Source organism: Gambusia affinis, linkage group LG09, assembly GCF_019740435.1.
Source record: "Gambusia affinis linkage group LG09, SWU_Gaff_1.0, whole genome shotgun sequence".
Classification (NCBI taxonomy): domain Eukaryota; kingdom Metazoa; phylum Chordata; class Actinopteri; order Cyprinodontiformes; family Poeciliidae; genus Gambusia; species Gambusia affinis.
The window spans coordinates 15,511,099-15,532,574 of NC_057876.1; the positions used below are offsets into that span (position 1 = coordinate 15,511,099).

Sequence of the window (21,476 nt, forward strand, 5' to 3'; positions counted from 1 at the left end):
ATATTGTGCAGATGTGGCTGACTGTCTGCAGATTCAGTAGCTTCAGACCTCCAAACTTCAAATGGTCTTCAGATTAGTTCAATAACAGTGTCATGGAATGGGTCTCCATGACAGAGCAACAAGTCTTATATCAACAAGAGCAAAGCAAAGCATCAAATGTAACAATGTAAATCCCACTTCCACTGGATACCAGTGCAGTGAAGGAACAAATCATGCCACCCTCTCCGGTAATCCAGTGGATTAATCTGGGTTTGGTAGTTACTAGGAGAACAACAATGCATTGGAACAGATGTAAGGTTTGGTCCACTGATGATTTTGATGTGGGATTATTTTTCAAGAGTTGCACTTGACCCTTGGATCCAATGAAAGGGACACAATTTGGTAACCCTAACGCTTTTTACGATGACATAGAGCGGACCAGGTTTTCTTATCCAACATTATTGCGGTCCTCACAGATTGGCTTCAGAAATGATGGTCATATTTTCTCATAAACATGTTCCAAAACTTTGTGGAATCCTTTCCCATAAAACCTAATAGTTGAAAAGGACGGACTGACATTATGTCAAACTCTATGGATTATGTATGGTATATCATTTGAGTTCATTTGTATATGAAAGCAGATGAGATAAAATATTTGGCAATTTTGTGTGTTTTGCTTGAATCAGAGGTTGTAATCTATCACAGAGCAAATCATCAGCACCAAAATAAAGGTAGCATAGTTTTCAGATGATGGTATAAATTTGATTATTTTTTTATAGTCATTTATTTTCCCAACTCGTGTAAATACTTTATTGCAATTAATAAAATAGTTTGCAGGAAATAGAAAAATTCAAAATTGTAATGTCTAAGAACGAAATTGGGTTAAAAAAATTATCCAGGGCACGATCCAACTCACATTTTAGTGGTTTATTTGGGCTTGATGCCATTTCATACATCTGTAAAAACATTTTTGGAAGAGCTAGGATTTGAGAATTAGACTAACTCACAAATCAAAATGAAGGCCTAAGAGTTGCCTTTGCTACAGGATGATGGAGAAAGGAAAATTTTGTTCCTCTTTTTGGTAGAGATTAAACTTTTAGAGTGTTGAAAAGCAGAAAAAGCCAATGAGCCAGAACAGAAGAAAGGTCCCAAGAAGCAAATAAAAGCTCTCCACCATGATAACCCCCAGGTCATCGCTCCCTCTTTATGAGATCATTGAGCGTCAATCAAGCAGACAGTCCCGTCTGAGCCTGGCGGACCGAGTTCGCTAATAATATCGATGCCTCGTCAAAGAGCTGGCTGGCTGAGTCGCTCTAACAGAGCTCAGCTGTTATATTGCGTATTAGTTCCAGCGATTTGTCTCTGCCGCGCTGACAGGGAGAAACAGGCAGAGAGGGAAACCGCGAGGGCAACGGTGAGTGATGGCTGTTAGATAGCTATGCACGACAAGGCTCATTCCAACGAAGTTCTGACACATAGAGATAATGATTCACACACGTGCTGGGCCTGCAAGCCCACACAGGGGCAAACAATACAAACTCACACATGAAATGTGCACACATGGAGCCCACAAAGCTGCCTTTGTTGACTACTGGCAGCCTCTCAGCCAGTGCTTACTAAATGTAAAAAACACACATTGTCTCGTGTGTGCATGTATGCATGTGTCGCACGCGGTAAACCCTTTCCCTTTTAGTCTGAGAGCCATAAGTGAACTATTTTGCATGCAGCACAAGTATCTTGGTGATTTTGGGGTGGAAACATGCGGTTGGGTGCAGGTGTCTACCTTGGAGGTGACGGCAATAGAGAGGAGATTCTCATTGATCCCTTAATATCCGGCCTGAGGCCAAGACAGCGAGCCAGAGAGCCTGTGGGAAAACGTGTAGAGCACGAAATGAAAAAGAAAAAGAAAAAGATAACAGGTGTGGAGGCGATAAAAGACCGGGAGACAGGGGATGACCAAAAACGATAAGAGGCAGAGGTGGTGACAGAAGCGAGCCGAGTGGCGGCATTAAAACAGACACAACAAGACAGCCGGGTTGTTGGACGGATTAGGAAAGGTGTGTTTGTACCTGTCCTTATGTGCTCTGTCACGGGTATGGCCAATAGTTGTTTTTTTTTTTGTTTTGTGTTTGGAAGTCGGGGGAAGACGAGCCTCGTGAGATAGTGGGACGAGAAAGAAAAGTAAAATAGGAGGTGGGATGGTGGAACTAGGAGACGGGAAGGGAAAGATGAAAAGAAAAAGGTCGTAAATTTTCACAAGGACAGACGAATAAAACCTCTGCTAACCCCCCACCCTTCCTTTTTCAACCACAAATGGGAACTAAGCTTTGTTTTTCAGAAAACGCCCAGACCTCAGAGTCCAGTTCTCTCATTTACTGCATCCCAAATGACCAATGACACCACGCTGTGTACAAAACCTAGTATTTATTCTCTCTCAAGTTACAATACAGTATTATCACACAGGGAAAAATAAATAAACATTTTTGTTCAATAAATAATGGCAATATGATCCGTAACCTTTGGCCATAACAGCGCACATTTCAAACACATGACGACAAATTTATTCTGAAAACAAAATGTTTTAACTTGCTTGGAGGGAAAGCTGAGTGGTTTGAGTTTAGGAATGTGAAGCCAACTTACAGCATTACTTCAACATTTTGAAAAGTGAATATCAGAGTGGTGAGCATGTCTTGAACTTGCTGTCATAACACCTGGCACAAGCATGTGTCTTAAGTGATCCAGTCTGAAGGCTAGTTGAAGGCATAAGGCATTGAGTTCACTGATTTACTTCAGTTTTTCTTTCCAGCATATGGCTTAAATACTCCAGCTGTTAAACTCTGAAGTGCCACGGGGCAAAATGAAGGACAAGTTATTTGAAACCCCTTATTGGGCTACACTTGAGCAATATCTCTACAATCCTGTGCAGCTAAAAATAAGTCAATTTAAGATATGTTCGATTAATAATATTTGCGTGTATTTACTGGGTGCATTGCTCTAAACATCTAACCACTTTAGTTGTTCTTTAGAAAGGGAGATTATGTAAGATGCATGTTTATTTGTAAGAATAGAAGTTGAATGCTGGATTAATATTATGAGTTTTCTTGTAATCTGTTTTTTTGCATTCCCCTTGAATAAACAAAACTTTTTGACAAGCTTTGTTTATTGAAGTTTATTGATCGCTATCACTGCTTGCAGTTTCCCTAAGTAGGATCTAGTGAACATAATTTTACAAATTTTGCAGACTAGAAGAATGTGTCAGCTTTGGTGTGCTAACACTTTGTTTGCAAATAGCTACAGATGCAATGGCATATGCATTTAGAAGCTCAACAGGAAGGAGAAATATAGACTAATACTGCATGTAGCTAATCAATTCAGTTAGCAAGTTCTGGTCCTGTAATGTAAACAATTAGCTAAAATATAGATATTACAGTTTTTGATTTTAGTGTGTTTGTGCACATGTAGCATTTAAAAAAACCACATGCCAAATAAACCATTTGAAAGAGATTTTTGTAGTTTTTTTTCATTAATGAATAGGAAAAAAATCTTGGGCTTTCTGAAAATCTGGATTTTACTATTTATAAAAAAAGTGCTAAGATGTAGTTTAGCAAAACTGATATGATGAAATAGTTTCATTTGAAACTTGGGAAAAATTTTGTTTTTTTTACAACAGAAAAATTAAGTTAATTTTATCAAAGCACAAACAAATATCATCTGAATAAACAAAAACTAAAAGGTCTGAACTTGCCTTTTAACATTAACCACTGTAGTAGTTAACTAATGTAGTTAAATAGTCACTAGTTTCCCAATTAGGTTGGCCAAAAAAGATCTGTATTTATTTTATTTTTGATAAGATAAAAGTTATTGTAAGGGAAAGGGCCTCCACTAATTTAAAATATGATGCAGCAGAACTGCAAGAATGCTTTAAGTTTTTATTTTTAGCCTTTAAATTCTGGAGACTATAAGAAGTGGTGATATCTGAGTAGATTAAAGCTTAAGTTGTGAGCACCAAATCTAAAACAGAGGCAAAAAATGTGTTTCGCCGCTCAGCTTGGACTGTATGTGTGGTTCTGTTGTGCGATTACGGTAAACTACAATTTCCTCAATAATTACTCAGCAATACCCTTCTGCTGGTTACTAGACGTGATCACTCCCTGACTCATGCCTCCTCTCTGCCTCAATCGTTCCTCTGGGCATTTTTCCTCCTCCTCTTGTCTTCTGCCCATTCATATTTTTTTTCCTTCTTCCTTTAGAGAAAGTGGATATTTGCTGATTCACACATGTGAGGTCACTGAATCAGCTTGTGCACAATGAGTGCACTGTCTGTCTCGCTGCCGGTCACCCGGCCAGGCTGCGTTGCGTGTCTGTGTTGTTCAAGCCCAACCACCTACAGTGGTTTTTCTGTTGATCTATGAGCTGTGAAGTCCGGTAACTCAGACCCAGTCTCAGTGAGTTTATCTCAATAACCTCCAATGTGCGGTCAGAACAGTCTTGTCATGGCTTTGTGTGCTTTATGTTCCAGTAGCAGGAATGGTGACCAACCAAAAAAGTCCTTTATCCACTGGTTCCAGTATGGGATGAATGGATGTGTTCAGTATAGATGTGGTAATGTGCTTAGAGAGATCTCGGTTGCTTCCTCTCAGACTTTGTGAAAACAATAGATTTCCGCCTTGCTGTACTTTTATGAGTCTTTGTCTCCTTGTCCGGGCGGCCTAAACGTCTCAGCCTCGGAGTCTCTTCTTGAGACGGTTGAAGTCCTTGGCTGATCTCCACAGCCAGCTCTGCAGCTCTCGCAGGATCCAGAAGCCCTCCACCTTCCTTGCAAAATCGTTCATCGTTGGCCGAGCTGCCAGGAGTGACGAGGAGGTGGACGGGGAGGAGGACGAAGAGGAGAGCAGTGGACTCAGAGGAGGAGAGAGAAGGGAGGTGCCCCTCTGTAGAGAAAGAGGGACAGGCTGGGGGAGCAGGGTGTGCTCCTCACCCACTCCGAACTGGTACAGGAGCGAGAGCGTGGAGAGAGGAGGCGGGAGGGTGGGGTAGAGAAGAGAGCGAGGATGCCGTTGGTGGTGCTGGAAGGAGGAAGAGGAGGCCGAGTCCATATCTGTGTCCTTTTCTCCCTTTAAAACGAATCTGCTGTTTGTTTCTAAAATAAATCCGTCATCTCTGAGGGCGTCTCGGTGATCTGAGTTCAGACTGAAGCTGTACTGGTTGTTCATTTCCTGATGGTTTATGGTTTCTCCAGAGCCCAGATACGACACTTCAACTCTGATTTTAGTCTCCCTGTCCTTCTCATCCTCATTCTCTTCTATACTCAACAACCTTCTCCTTCTGCCCCAGTTTTCCACCTCTTCCTTCAGCTCCTGCACATCCTCTTGCTCTTCCCTCTCCTCTCTTCTCACTCGTTCTCCTCTTCCCTTCTCCCTCTGTCCACCACTCCGCCCCACAGCAGTGGTTGCCTCCGATTTCTTCCCCGTTCTCCCTCTTCTTCTATCTATCTGGTCGCCGTCTTCCCTCTCTCTGACCATCTTTATCCGACTTCTTCTCTGGCTGCCACGCTGACTGGCCTCTGTCCTTGACCCATCTCTGGATCGGTACAGGCTCTGGCTCATGAGCGGAGCAGGCCGGTTGCTCCCCGTGCCCCTCTGCGGGAACTGCAGCTCGCCAGCCGCAGCTTGAGGGGGGGACGAGTAACCGAGGGAGTTCATCAGTGCGGAAATGGAGCCGAGAAGTCCATCCAGGCCTGTGCAGAAGTGCAGCAGGGATGTTTTGAGGGACGGGCAGAGGGTGGAGCGGGCCAGCTCTCTGACAGCAGCCAGCAGGATAGAGTAGGCCCTCTGGTTCTGTGCGAGTCGGGCTTGGTTCTCCAGGCCGTGCCACAGCTCCAGTCGGGTGGCGGCACTCGGCAGAGTCAGAGCCGTGCTGTTGGGCCGAGGAGGAGAGAAGTCTTTCTCATTGAACGGCGGGCCCAGATATGTCAGCTGGAGGAAAAGCAGAAAGAAAGAGATGATTAAAAATATAAAGAGGTCTACTACAAACAGGGCTGTCTTCACATTTAATCAATACATACAAACCGAAAATACACTAAGACAAGCAGAACAAGCAGATTAAACAAAGCAATGAGTGACGATGACTTTGCAGTTTGACTTTGTTTTCTTTCCCAACAAAGTTACAAAACAGCTGGGTTAACCACAGTGTTTTGAATAAAATTCTGCCAGATTTGGATTAACAGAGCTCTGCTGACACATTCTCATATCTCAGCAAATTAATTAGGAAAATAAGGCCTCATGAGGCAGGCTGACAAAAAACTTTGGAGCATAAAAAACATCATTTGAACAGTTTTTTCTTTGCTTGACAGTCAATGAAATCCTACAAGAACTAGACTGCTCTGGGAATATTCTTCAAAACTCAGGAATAATAAAAGGAAAAGCAGCAGGTCGGCTGAGAAAAGGGGGAAAAAAAACAAATGGATTTTCTGTCTAATAAAAACAATGTCCTATTTGATTTTTGCCAAATCAGTGCTACTGCCAGGTCAAACAAAAGGAGAAGATTAATAGTTGATAAGTTACATGAATCAACAAAAAAAATCTTTTTAAGTCTTTTGGATTTCAAGTAAAGCTAGAAGTGTATAAATAATTTGATTTATCTGACTTACTTCAGCTTAAGCAAGAGAAGAAGATAAATGAAAAACAAATGTTTGGCTAAAATAAACTAACTTTTCTTAACAGGTTTTTTTTTTCGTCTCGCTCATCCCTGGAGAAGAGTCAAAAAACTTAAACGTAGGATCTCAGAACCCTAATACAATTATTTTAAACAAATGTTTGTTTTTAGGTTTAAAATTAAAAAAATATATTAGCATATCTTCAGAAGGAAATCAATCCTCCAACAAACCCAACGGTGAGCCTAAGGAGCTTTTCCAAATATTCAGTCATTGTTTCCCAAATATCTCCTGGTCTCACCTGACCTAAGCACATTCTTCCAGTTAAAGTCCTGGTAGAGTTTAGCAAACTTATATTTTCCTGTTTGTGAATGTAGGACAGGAAAGAAAGGTATTTGTATTGACAAAATCATTCCGAAATGGTTTTTAAATAGCACTGAATGGTTGTTATGGAGACTATAGTTATATACTGACCCTTTGCAACTACGTCACTTAATCATTCGAGGCGTCATGACGGACGTCGGAAATGAGGGACGGGATTATTTTACAGAGCAACTGAAATTGTTTTCCCAAGTTCTTTTTGCCATTTTATTCATAGCTTCTACTTGTTCGAGTCGAGCTAATTTGTGAACGTAAGACACCTGATTAGGCAACCATACACGGTCCTGTTAGACGACATGCTAACTAGTTTTTTTTACCCCCATACATGCTGGGCTACATGACGGTGCGGCATTGTTTCCATGGTTACTAGTGGTTAGACGCATAGCTTCCCCATAATGCGATATTTGATTTCTGATTATACTTACCTATAAAGTTTAGGAACGTTAGTCTAATGACCATGTAAAGAGTGTTCCCTGAAAATTTCACTGAGGGCTAAGCAGTTATTATGATTGACAGAGCTGATCCATCGCCGCCATTATCTTTCCTCATTCATTTGTTATACAATAAAATAACAAGTTTGGTTTTCATCCTTGTCTTTCTCTGCAGCCGACCGCCCAGCACCCTGTGACCATTTTTACTGCTAAATCAACTTAATAAAAGCGATATTAGACTACCAGATGTGCGTTTTTTGACACGCTTTACAGGAGCGCACACGTTGTTTTGAAGTCCGTCATGGCGGAGTGGGCGGGGTTTCGAAGAGAGTCACGTCACGTGCAAACGGTCGGTATGACATTAGGTGAGTATCTTCTGTCATGTAGCCATTCCATAACTTGTTAAGATCTGCATATGTTTTACTTGAATGTCATGTTTGTTTTTCCAGTTTTGTAGAGAAAGGAGAAATAGACCTCTGTGTCACATCATATTTATACCTCAGGTAAACAAGAGTCATTAATTAATTGTCCTACTAATTAAAGGTTTCTGGACATTCTCATCCACATTCAGAGGAAAGTGCACATTTTAGTAATCCTTTAGGTACATTTATTTTGTTTCCTGCCAGTAAGAGTGACTTTGTTAAATAAAAACAATTAAATTTCAAGTTTCCTAAAAAAAATTGTTTCTTAGTGTGTAATTATTTTGTGTAAAAATAATCTCAAATAATTACTCACATATACGTCTTTGATTTCCTTGAGCTGGTACTCCAGGTATTTGGTCAGTTCATATGTGCTTTCGATCGAACTTCTCTCGCTGGCCAGGTTGTGGGAAGGATCCACGGCCGTTGCCACGGCAGCAGCCAGCAGCACCGCAAGCAGCTGACGGACTGTGGGGGAGATCAAAAGAAAAAAGGCTGATTAAAACCCCAGCAATTAGAGATGCTTCTATGATGACGTGCATGTCTTAGGTGTCCAAAAGTTAGCACGCACAGCAGAGTTATTTGCTTTAAAAACAAAGAGGCAGAATTTATTTCAGCTATTATTTTCTCATGTTTTGAGATTATTTATATTGGAAACTGAGTTTTGTAATAAATCTAATGACTAAATGGACAGAAATAACATTCAGGAGCGGTTTCCAGACTTCATCATAACCCTGTTTGTTGGAATTGTAAAAAAAATATTCAGGTTTATTTCATTGCCTGTGTGGCGACGACTTTAACCCGGTTGCACCCAGCTGGGGTCAGAGTTATCCGACACTGCCAATGAAACCTTTTCCGTTTCCAATCTCGTTTTAGAGGTCTCTGGCTGTTGGAGGTTTACTCTGGCTTTAAATAAAACCTTGCCTAATAGCTCTAGACTGTAAAACAAATGGCTCCTATGTTCAGGGTTCACACAAAAACTCACACGTATGTTCATTCCTGACCAAAATCCCCCAAAAACAAAGACATGTGGCTTTCTTTACCATCACAAACATTAACGTGTTTGCATTGGTTTGTCGTGGCCCTCTTGTTTAGGTTTTAGCTTGTTTGTATAGCTGCTTTAGGTTACATGTGAGTGTTTGCTAGAATGTTAGCAGACGACATCACATACATGGATTAGCATTACATTGCTGTGATTGTATACAGTGATGTTATGTGTGTTTGAGGAAAAGAGAGATGACGGGGCGATCAGAGGAAGTGGGGGGTAGCAACACTGAAACCTTTCAGAGCCCAAATCTCTGGTTTCACACAGAGAAAATTGGAGCTGAAAGCTTGATTTTTCGACAGTTCGGTACTTCATGTACGTCCGCCTCTCGTTTTTCTGTTGCACTCTTTGGATGCTTTCGATTTTTTTCCCCGCTAAATTTCTCCAAACACAACGCTTTTTCCTCCTCCTGCACTCTGTCATCCTTTCCCATCCTCTCGACGCTCCCTTTCATCTTGTCATTGCCCAGACAGAAAGCCATGATTCATGCTCCTAAAACATGCCGCTGTTCATTAGGTGTGAAAAGTGCATTGCACAATATTTCTCTCTGCGCTCAGTCAGCCTCCGTCCAGCTCAGACACACCTCAGTCGGCCCTCCTGTTGCCCCACCAATTCAATCCGTTTCTCCTTTTAAATTAGTCACAGTGTACTTAAGCCTTCCTCCCTTTTCCTCCAGAGTTTCTCCTCCGTCTCCTTTCTGCCTCAGGTTAGAAAAAAAGAAAAAACAGCAGCCAATTAACCCTGATTAGCTCTCTTGCTCCCTCCCTTTTCTTTCTGTCATCCTCCACGATGGACCCCACAAGAAGAACGAGAGACTTAAAGTGAAATCGCTCTGACATATTTCAAAACATTTAGCTTTAACACGCTGTTGGGCCCGCTGAATGGAGAAATGACCTTAAACAGCCAACGCGTTTTCCCTGTGACTCAGCCGTATCGGTGCCCACTCCCAAACAGGGTTGGGTAGAAACTCACTGTTCTTATGTATGCTATACTACTCAACGGACAAAAATGTACAGCCCTTTGTACAAACCTTTCCACTGTAGCGCTGTTTGTATGTTTAGGGTTGTTGTCCTGCTGGAAGGTGAAACTCCACCACTGTCTAAAGTTTTCTGTCTTTCCAGTCACTCTGAACGCTGTCGCTATTGAACAAAACCATTCCCACAGCATGATGTTTCCCCCACCATGTTTCACGTTTCGCTTCTTTACAAAATAGTCAGCAAAATGGAAAGCAGTTTTCAAGATTTGGCATATATTTAGGCCACACATGAATTTGTATCAATCCACTGTAGCTCAGGCTTTATGCTTAGGATCATCGTCCTGCTGGAAGGCTTTTGCAGCCTCTTACAGTTCTTTTTAGCCTGTTTTAGCTCCTTTCATCTTCCATCTGCTCTGATCAGCTGATGGAAGCTGATTTTACCCCCATAAAGAAATGGTGACGTTCCCACCATCATGAGCCAAAGTGGGGATGTGCAGCAAAATTCAGTTTTGGTCTCATCTTAGTAGAAAAACGTCTTTAGAGGGGATTGGGAGGTGTGGGGTGTGTGTGGAGTCATGCAATATCAACTTTTTTGCTCTTTGTATCATGTAATGATGACGCAAAATCAAATTTCTTTTAAGTTATTTTTATTGTGCCTGGAAAACAAATAATACCCTCCTCAGCGTCTTCTGATAAACTGCCAAATATACTTCTTTCAGCAACAGCTTTGGGCCAAATTTGTGAACTGCATAACTAATAGACGTCTTGTCACCATGATCCCCAACCTGAGCTTTGGATCTGTAGCTCCTACAGAGTAACCAACGCTCTCTTGGCTTCTTCCCAGTTTGATGTTGCTCTCGTCCAGCTTGTGGGTATGCAGTTCTTCTGAACTCCCTCATGTTCAGATAGATGAACAATGCTGCTAACCTTAACCCTGTGAGACTTTTTGTAGATTATTTTGTACTGGATTTCCTTTAGAAGTAATAAAGTAAAGTGGGAATAGCACTATTTCCATCTTTTTAAAATGTTGAAAACCATTTTTCACTAATTTTACAGTTCTAAACCACTTTCTGTTGATCTCTTAAATAAAATCCTAGTAATAAAATAGATTTAAGTCTGTAACAAGACACCTTTTTTGGTTTAATATGCTACAAACAAAGCCTGGGAAATAATTAGAAAGAGAACAAATTGGGAGCATAAATCCTCTTGTTACAAATTGCGATAATAACGACTAAGTCACTGTAATGACACATATTTCCCAAGATATCTCAACCCACCCAGCAGGCTAAACCTCACTTCAAAACATATTTGCCAAATGATCTTTCCTGGCAGATTGAATGACAGATTGGAAAGTTGGCAGTTTTAAATTAAATCAAGATTAGAAACGCCTGTCGCTGCGCTGACATGGACGAAACCTGAATAAACAACTCCCTAACTGCTCATCTCGAGGCACAAGCATAATGTAGCTGCTAATGTTTCCGCTACCTGTTAACCTTCAGTTGTTGATTGCAAAAAAAAAAAAAAACATTCTCCCCCAGACTATTATCTAAATTACTGAGGTCTAGCCAAGAAGCAGCTCCCGCATGTTCCCACACAGACACACACCTCGAAATCAGTCAACCAGGGCAGCATCTGCCAACAAAACCTCCTCCGTTCTCCCTAACTGCAAAAGCCTCATCACCTGTCAGATGCAATGCGCATCTTTCAGCTGCACATTTGCAGCTCCTGGTGCCGCAGAGCACCCTGGATTACCCCCCCACAGAACTCACCACAACACCAGTGACTCACAGTAAACAGCCCTAGAGGTAAGTAGGTTGCATTAAAAAAGGTATAAACAGGTAGCAAAGAAAATGAGTCCCGGGGAGAGGAAGGAATAGCACTCCTGGTAAAAATGAGCCCAAACTACTGCTAGCGGCTCCCTTTGTCTGCCGCCACATGCTCAGGAGATGATTGCCAGACGTGAAAGGCTCTTGTTGTTTTGATTGAGCTCTGACATGTATGAAGGCAACCTTTGCTGCAGCTGAAAACAATCTCTCTTTGTACGAGTAAACTGAGATAATTCAGACTCCAAGCTGTTTTGTTGTTATATAATATTAGATTGAGTAACTGCAGTACAGTCGGTATATCGGCTGACTTCAAGGCGAGCCCTGCGGGTTCGAGGCCGACTCCGTGTACCTGGCAGTGGAAGCACACTCCACAGGGCAGGGATGAAACCAGAACATTCTCAGTGGGAGGATTGCATTACAGCAACACTGGGGTTCCCTCCAATGACTGACCATGACCCGCATCTGTGCATCCTAAAGCAGATACACATACGTATCTGAGCTGCACACACACACACACCTACACACATGGGAACACTGTTATATGCACAGCACATCATATTTTTGTCTTTGGTTGGTTCTCTGGTGTAATGTCAGATGTGGCACTCTGGAGTCTGGCTGCCATCTGCAGAGCAGACCAAAAAAGCGGAACATGCACAGCTTCTGAGCCCCAAATAGGTTTAAATTAAACACCACCAGAGGGTCGGAGGTCAGAGTTGAAGTTTAGGGCGTAAGGATAAGTTTTGGGGCAAAAAGATCCTCGTGAGGGCGGGATACTTTACAACCCAGACAGTGTTTTGGTAAACCAGTGACCTGGTGTTTGTGGATGTTGTACCACTTCCATCTGAGACCGCTGGTATGTCATCTTTCACAACATGCACCACCATTTGAGGTTTCAAACAAGCACTTAAAGAGAATTTGGTACGGTGGGAAAACCATGCGCAAGTAAATGTAACCGGTCTGCTCCAGGAAAAAGGGGCTGCCAAAAAAGGTTGCCCTCCATCACTCTAACCACTTGAAAGAGCTCCCAAACAGAGAGAAAACATAATGTACGTGCACAGAAGATGTTGTTAATCAGGCTGAAATTTATGTTTATTGTTTCCCATGTGACATTGATTAGGAAGGCTAAAGTAGATTGTCATGATCTGGGTATAAATTTGGAGACTGGATTTAACCGTAAACGAGCCCAAGCTGTGTTTTCCAGACTTAAATCTGCTACATGCTTTGATTCTGTTGCTGCAGAGGAGCTGCAGCGGAGAACAAAACCAGGTAATATCAGTTACGGTGACACCAGATATTTACATACACTTAAAGACACATAACCTTCTTTCTCACTGTCTGACATCAAGTCAGACTAAACATTTTGGTTTAGGTCAAACAGGATTAGCAAAATTATTTAGATTTCCCAAATGCCAGAATATGAAAGCGGTATTAGAGATTTCCATACACTAAGATTACTATGCATTAAAATAATTGTTGATGGGTTAATTCACAATATTTGAGTTAAATCAAGGCACACATGTGGATGTTTATTAGAAAAACACCTCAAACATGCAGCTTCTTTGAGTGACATTAAAAGCATTCTAAGGATGTAGGAATAATTTTGCAAGTCCAATCCCATCTGTAGTATTTAATTTACATCTATTTAACAAACAAAATCTTAAAAATAGGTAACTAACTGACCTACAGAATGTACCAAAGTACATTCTGATTTTATGTCTTAAAGTAAAAAGAAAGTCTTTTTATAAGTTATACTAAAAACAATCCATTCTGCAAAGTTCCCATTCAACTCACTAATAAAAACGAATAAATTCAGTTATGGTGCATTACTTTTAATGTGCTTCCACCCACTCACACTCGACAAGAGAAATGTAAAACTCCATAAAATGTGCTCATGACAGACTGAAATCATATTACAGTAAAAAAAAAACCTCTAACTTTAAATTTCAGCCTATAAGAGATTTGAAGTCAGACACATAAGAAACATTTAACAGTCTGAAGGAAGCAACACGTTTTTAGGAAGATGTTTAATTTGACTTTGAATCTGTAGAAATTGCGAATAAATAAGTAATTGAACTAAGTAATCAAATATTTTGTATATAGATTTATCAAAGTAACTTTTGAGCCACATAAATCATTAAATGTTTCAGTGAAGACAGAAAATAAAGTCAAACAAAAGTTGTCATTTTGATTATAACAAAAAAAAATTGCTAGAAAATAAAAGAATCATAGTAAAATGAGACATGGCTAAAAAAAAATGCAACTGATCCATATTATAGAGGTGGAAAAGACTCATAGAAATGTCAGCCCCAAACACACACCGACAAGCAAGAAGATTGAGCAATGGAAACACGTTCAGGAGCACAAGTGTTTTAAAAGCTGGGATTGTGTTGAATCTACAGTTACACAACCTGCTTGCTGAAAATCTGCTGTAAAACATATTTTGCACTAAATGCATGAGCCAAAAATGTGATGAAAGGGCAAATAATAATAATATTGAAATAACAAAAAATTAGGAAAATCCAAATGAATCCCTTTTCTACTGTTTAAACATTTGACCTGACAAAACAAAGATCCAAGTCAGACTGAAATGTTCAGACTATAAAATATTACTACCACTGTGGAGATCACAAATGCAGGCCTTTCTCTGCTCCTTTACAGCCTTGCAGCATTATCCTTTCATGTCTGGATAACAGCTTGTTTTCATTCATATCATAAGTTTAATATACCATTGATCAAAGAGGTTTTAGTTTTATCAGTCCTCTTTACTCAGCCATCTTATTCAAAATAAGTTAAGACGATATCAAGTATAAACCTACTGCCTGAAAAGATTAACTGCTATAACATTAAAATTAACTCTATTTAATGTTTATTGACTTTAGTTCAGCAAGCGTCTTAATAAAAAAAAATTTCATAGCCCACACAGCAACAGCGAGACTAAAAAAGTGTTGGTAACGATGGGAAACACAAAGAAAGGAGACAAAATTGCAGTACAATAAATCTAAACTACAGCGAAAATCGGCATAATCTTATTAAGAACCGTATCAAACCATCTGCAGAGCAAAGCCATGGTCACAACTTCCACCCTCAGAGACAATTAACCAAATTAGCTCCGGCTTACTTTATTTTGTAGACACAATAAATAAAAAATACGGTTATTTACAAACATATCACCGCCATTGCACTACTTTTTTTGAAACATGCTACTGTTCTGCATGTTAGATTTAATATTCTGCTAAATAAGTCAGGTTAACTCGTCGATGAGAGGTAGAAATGAGGAAAATGTCTAAGTTAAAATATTTGTTATTTTCCACCCAGTGGTCTTTAATAGTCATCTTTAACTGATGTAGATACTGCGCAAACTGCCTGAGTCATTCATCCCACGTTCACCTCATATTTAGTCTGCAAGGAGTTTGACTTTTCTCCTGCCTCCATGAGTCATAGGTCATAGTTAAGAGCCTTAGCAAACAAACCAAAACATTGGAAAATCATCAGATGAGTGAAAAGCAGCCAAATTTCAGGGGAAAAAATACTGATGAAGATAAACTGATTACAAGGACGTCTGGCTGCTTCAAACTAAAATCTCGATGGAAAAACAATGGAAATTTTGCATTTAAGTTCTTATTCAAAAAGGGAGCTTATTATGTTCTTCCACATGTGTTTACTAAATATTTCAGTACACATATAAAAATGTTTTTTATGTCTTTTTTTTTTTCATATAAAGCACACCCATCCTCTATCCTGATTTGCGTAATTACTGTCATGCAGCTAACGTGGGAGCTGGAGGCTCCTTCTGCCTCTGGGAACAACTCATCACATCAAGCTGCTTCGTTTTCCACATATCTGTTAATAGATTACAGTCGCTTTATAACTTGGTGATTTTTTTCGACTATCACATCACTTTCCTGAATGCTGAACGATAAGAGGCAAAGAGACGGATGAGGACGCTGATGTAAGGGGACAGAGGCACAGGCGAAAAGGACAGACACATGTGGACTTGGGGTCATTGTTGTGTCGGTGTACAGTTAAAGGCCAGACTTATGTGCAGCCTGTCCTCAATCAAGCGTGTACATTCCTTTGCTAACTCAACACACACACACACACACATACAAGCATTCAGCGTGTGCACTGGCAGCAAATCCATGTATCTAAAGGCGTCGCTGCACCTAAAACGCATCTGAAAACGGACATACAAGCACTAATCCATGTACTTTTCCCTTCTCTTCTCTCTGGAGATTTCTTTGTCGGCGTTTGCTCATAAAACTCCTAACAATGGAGACACTCAGAAACATCAGTGACCCAAAAACAAGCGCAACAGAAAACAGTCCAATAAAAGAGATCCTATAAAAATTATGTTTATTCCCAGAAACTCCATTTCTTAGTGTCGTAAATGCCACATCCTCTGCTTTGTTTCTTCTCTCGCCTTGTTGTCTCTCCTGCTTCACCTTATAAGCTAATCTTATTTTTATTTTAAAATCCGAACATTCCTGTTGGTTCATTTTTTTATTGCTGTGTTTGGTTTCAATTTCATTGTCGCCTCATCCGTCTCAGTCTTTTCTCCAAATCCGCCTTAGACGTCAGACTCTCCTCCTCTTCCCCTGTTTAGATCCCCTTGTTTTGTAAGTGGCCTCTCCATATTTTCTATATCAATGTCAATAATTCCACTCTTCTAGTTTTTGGGTCCAATTTACTTAAATATATTAGATTAATTAATGGAAATTACCGTAAGGGAGTGTGTGTATGGCTTCTATCAGACTAGAAACCTGAGCTGCGCTGTCTTTGGGTTTCAAATGTTATTTTCTTTTGCTAATGAAAATCTACAAAGTGTTGCATGCATTTGCATTTAACCATCCTTTACTTTGATGGCCCAAAATAAAATCTAGTGCAAGCGGTTGTCTGCAGAAGGCACGCAATTATCAAAAACACAATATCTGATATTTCAGGATCTTTAACAGATCTGACTTTTTTGTTTTTTGTCCTGAGATCTCTATTACAAATTTTAACATGAACAAAGTAAGGCAAAATTGTAATGTTGGACAAAAGTGATGAATGCTAAACCAAATAACCTTATGTCCCTATGACATTTGGCGGTAGCAGCATCATGCTCTGCAGAAGCTTTTCCAGCAGGACAATAACCCTGAACATACACCCAAACTTTTAAAAACACATAACTTTCCTTCCAACTCACAACTATCCTTTGTTTTGGTCTATCAAAAAAAAAACATATTAAAATTCACCCACGTTTGTAGTTGCAACACAATAAAATGTGAAAACCTTCAAGGAACATAAAAACGTCTCTAAGCCGCCCTACCTGCTGCTTATGTTCTTTGAATTTTTCAGCTTCTTGGAGGTTTTGGGTGCCAAAACTAAAAGCCACAAGTTGCATTCTTGGAAGTTCTCCATTTCAAAATGTGTTTATAACAGAAATAGTTTCCTTATGATGCTCTGTTTGCCTTTTTTTTTCTACTTGTAGATGTTGTTTTGTTAGCTCTGTTTACACCAAGATTATAATTCATCTACTCTCAAAACAGCTTTACATGTCAGCAATTGAAAAAAAATAGTAAGTAGCTAACAAACTTGCTTTTCTTGCACAAAGATAAAGTCAGTTTAACACTAAATCAAACTCATCCCAAAAACAAGAATTTAAGCTTGACTTTAAATTGTTTCATTTTCTTCATTAGATTCCACTTTAGCATTTATTTTCCCAGCTAAATGTTTTCCCCAAAATAAAAATATGTTGTTAAAAATCAAACATCAAGTGCTGAGATGTTATTCTCTTTTGGTTTTTGCTGCTGCACACCTGCAGTCAAACTGCACGACATTTAATCAGTACAGATGACGTTCGTGTTTTGAAGCTTCAGTGAGTCTGGACCAAACATGTGAAATGTGAAGGATTGCAACGTAGTTCCTTAAGACGCTGAACAGTAGAAACCTAAACTGAACTGCTGCTAAGTGAAATCGTCCTTCTGATACGAGTTGCTATTGGATTTTAAAGCTACCAGCTACGCTTCTCGGTAAAAAGGAAGCCAGATCACATTAGACACCATCTTTAAAACAACATTTCATGTTTTCCATTTATTTTGCTCTCAGTTGTAGACCAATAATTACTCCAGATCAAATCTACCCTGCAAAAGAAAACAAGTTTCCATGAACACATTGTCCAAATGTCATCACAAAAGACATATTCAGAGCTCCCTTGAGCACATTTATATTTTTCCCCCTTTTCTTTGCTTACTTTTTTAATCTAATCCTTTCTTCTAGTCTGTTTACTCGTAGTCTGTACATCTGCGGCAAAACTTTTGAGACGTACATATAAGGATGCTGCCAGGGTTTGTCAAATATTTGGAAAATGTAAAACATGGAATCCATTTGACTTGAATAAAAGTGAGAAGGGAGTTTACTAAATCCTGTTGATTATCTCGATTCTTGTACCTCTTGTACATGAAGCAGATTTTCTCTACAGCCTTGTATTTTGTGAAATCCTGCAGTGGGAATCCATACTTTAGTAAGCAGCTGTGATTTTATAACAAATATATGTTTCTTAAGAGAAAAAAAATGCAACTTCATAGAGAACCAAATTTCCAGCTATTGGGGGATCTGGTTTCGGTCCCCTATCCACAAATGATTCTAATTTCTTTGTCTTACAATACTGTACTGTGATAGGTAGGCTTACACATCAGCTGGTAAGAATTGATGCATGGATTGTTTAAAATGTCCCCTGGCAGATCTTCATGAAATGTTTGTAGAATAAGCATTTATTAAAAAAAATAACTCTTTGCTTCCCAAGACACTGGGCCCTGGGCTACTGCCCTTGTACGCATAACTTTGTGCTATTTTGGGCAGGTTGTTGAGATTATTCTGAGAAACAGTTTAGTTCAGTCTCTAAACCTTTGTGGACTAAGTTGAAATGGAGAATAAAACCTTTAGGGATTTGGACTCACAGAGAAAACAAGGAACATATTGTCTGCTGCTTGCTTGTCTCATTGTCAGACTGAATTTTACACTTCTGTGTGCTAAGTGTGATTTATTTTCGTTTTTTTCTCTCAGTTGTTTGTGTTTTTATGTTCAGAACCTTACACTCAAAATGTGCCAGCTGCAGAATAAAAGTGCTAAAGCACTGCGTATGATGTAAGAAAACATTTTAATTGGTATTGCGATGGGAAGTTTTCAGGTTTTGGGGAGGAAAGGACATGTTAGAGTCTGGAAGGATAGAGGGGGAGGAGGTGGAGGAGGGAGAGGAAAAGGTGGAGGGGAGGGAGCGTTTTCTGAAGCGAGGGGCCATGTTAATTTGGGAAAAATGTAAACAGCATGTGTAACTGTTCAAAGCGTGACCGACTCATTTTATATCAGCCCCCCTCCCCTCGCCTCTCCTCCCCTCTGGGTGCTCCTAACTTCTGTCAATCTGCACTGCATTAACCCCTCTGCAGCCAGTTTCCCCTCTCCTTTTATCTGTTTCTCCTTCCTGTCCTTCACACACACACACACACACGCACACACACACACACACGCACACACACACGCACACACATGCACACACAAAAACGTAACCTCTTCGCCACAGACCTTACTGACTTCTTGTATGCACCGTGAAGAATTGGCTTGAGCGAATCAGAAGATGTGAAGGAGTTCAGTTTATCCTCCCCTTTTTTCCACATCTCCCTCTGTCTCTCCTGCTTCCTTCGTTTCCTCTGATTGGAGCTCCCTGATCCAAGACACACTAAAGGTTTTATCTGAAACACACCGAGTCTAATGCAAGCCTCCATGCAGTTTTTTTTTTCATTTTTGTCTTTTGAGAGTGTGAGAGTGTGTTCTGCAGCATCAGGCAGAAAAGGAGCTGTGTGGAGTCGGTTGAACCTGGAGAGATTAATGCTCTCAGAGTCAAAGGCAACGTCTTATTGTGTATTTATTTGCTCTGCGTGTCAAGGGAAGCAGCTTAGCTTTATATTTATCATCCTTTTAAAGTTCTGCTGAATTTGCTGATAGTTTAATATTCTCCACTTTCTGGCCACCCAGACTGGTCAAAGGATGAAGGTAGAAAAGAGAAAAAGGCGTCCAGTGAATGATTTTACCACAGATTCTCCTTCTGTCTTTCTTTCGTTTCATTTTTTTTTTTACATTTCTCTTCCTTTTATAGACGAGGAGAAGCAGCCGGGCCAGACATCCCAAGAGGAAACGCTATGTGTGTGTGTGTGTGTGTGTGTGTGTGTGTGTCTCCTCTCACACCCTGACTAAAGTGAATCATGTACTTTCTCATATCAGTGACAGTTAACTAGACAGGGGGATCTGGCTGCTCCGACTCCCTTCAACCTTGTCACACATTCAACTTTTAACTTTTACCTTTTTTCTCTGTCATTCTCCGCTCACAACTTTCACCCCAAAACACAGTTTCTTATTTGTAATGGATTTGTTCAGCGTTTGATTGAATTTTTGTTCTGTATCAGGTTTTAGCAGTGGGGCCACCTGTTTAGACTGGTTATTTTATTTTAGTACTTAATAAATTGATATTTATGTAAGACGGATGAGTGCATGAGTATTTATTTCTAAATCAAGTGTGCTTCTCCCCAACTTTAGTACTTCACACTCATCTAGCCATCTCATTTTATAAATTATTTATTCATTTATTTGTTGTTATATTTTTTGCATTGTTCAATCATAGTTTACTATAAAAAAAAAAGGTCTGTAAATAATTCCAACATTACATACTTAGGTTAGAAAATAAAGCTGTTGTTGTGAATTTTGTGGTGGCGTTAAATTGAATAATCATGCTCTATCAAATCATCTTGTGTTTTTAAGATTTGTTTTTATTTGACCAACATTTTAAGTCCTTTCATTGCAACATGAATAAACAAAGTCTTTAGATTCTGCTATGGCTTTTGGTTTTGATGTGCCCCCCCCCCAACCCATGGCCACCCTTGACGGTGTTTACCGGAGACGCACCTGCATTTAAGGCCAATTTGCAACTCATTAATCTTTTGGGAGGGACGTGGGAGGGATAAATACGTCAGACATTTTTGAAGAGTTTAACTGACATCACAGTTGCTTTTACAGCTTATAAAAATCACATGCTAATCGTCTTACCTCTAGAAAAGCTGCTCATCATCTCCAGCTCTGTTTATTCCGATGTTGAGGGTAAAAAAATAAAAAAAATCTAAAATCTAAAAAATTTTCTAGACGTCTTAGCTCAACTTTCTGAGAGAAATAAAAAAAACGGAGATGAGTCAACAGGTGATGTCCTTCCTCCGTCTTTAGATGCGCGTTTTCCTGAAATAAAAATCAACACGCGACATGATGAGTCTAACGCAGGACTTTCACGCTGACTTTGTGTGGTCCGTGTGACAGACTGCATGACGGCGGAGCCTTTTTGTAGCCTTTTCCTCCTCCTCTTTTTCTCCCGCTCCTGCCCTCCTTTTCCATCCTTGTCTCCTCTTCTTCTCTCGTTATCCTCTCCCTCCTCCTTCCTCGGTGATTCACCGGGGTTGACGCACCACTTGACAGAGCCGCTCAACCACCGGACTTGTCACAACTCATTCCTGCCTCTCATCCGCTCGTCATCCCGGCGAACACAACCTGACTGCGGTCGTTTGATCTTTTAATCCGCGGTGCTCTAATAAGGAGACGAGTCCGCCTGGATCAGCTGACCGCAGGCCAGGAGGACCGGGCAAACCCGACAGTGCAGGAAATAAGTCATTACTGCAAAGCCCTCTCTAAATTATATGTGGTCGTTCTTGTGTGGATTTCATTTCACCAAAAATTTTGAGGCACATGCCATT

General features: G+C 40.2%; 1 protein-coding gene across 3 annotated transcripts; it reads right to left on the bottom strand.

The window, feature by feature from the left end:
- Positions 1-2,388: 2,388 nt before the first annotated feature.
- clcf1 (cardiotrophin-like cytokine factor 1) lies at positions 2,389-20,846 on the bottom strand. 3 transcript variants are annotated; one of them, XM_044126414.1, is made up of 3 exons: positions 20,785-20,846; positions 8,179-8,330; positions 2,389-5,954 (listed from the first exon to the last, which is right to left on the bottom strand). In XM_044126414.1, exons 1-3 carry the CDS (start codon positions 20,804-20,806, stop codon positions 4,698-4,700), a joined length of 1,431 nt encoding a protein of 476 aa, XP_043982349.1. In that variant the 5' UTR covers positions 20,807-20,846; the 3' UTR covers positions 2,389-4,697. The 3 variants fall into 3 exon arrangements, 2 of the variants coding, with proteins under 2 accessions (XP_043982349.1, XP_043982350.1); XM_044126415.1 differs by lacking the exons at positions 8,179-8,330; positions 20,785-20,846 and adding an exon at positions 6,933-7,072; XR_006371595.1 differs by lacking the exons at positions 8,179-8,330; positions 20,785-20,846 and adding an exon at positions 6,938-7,072 and having other exon boundaries at positions 5,870-5,954.
- Between the last annotated feature and the right edge of the window lie 630 nt (positions 20,847-21,476).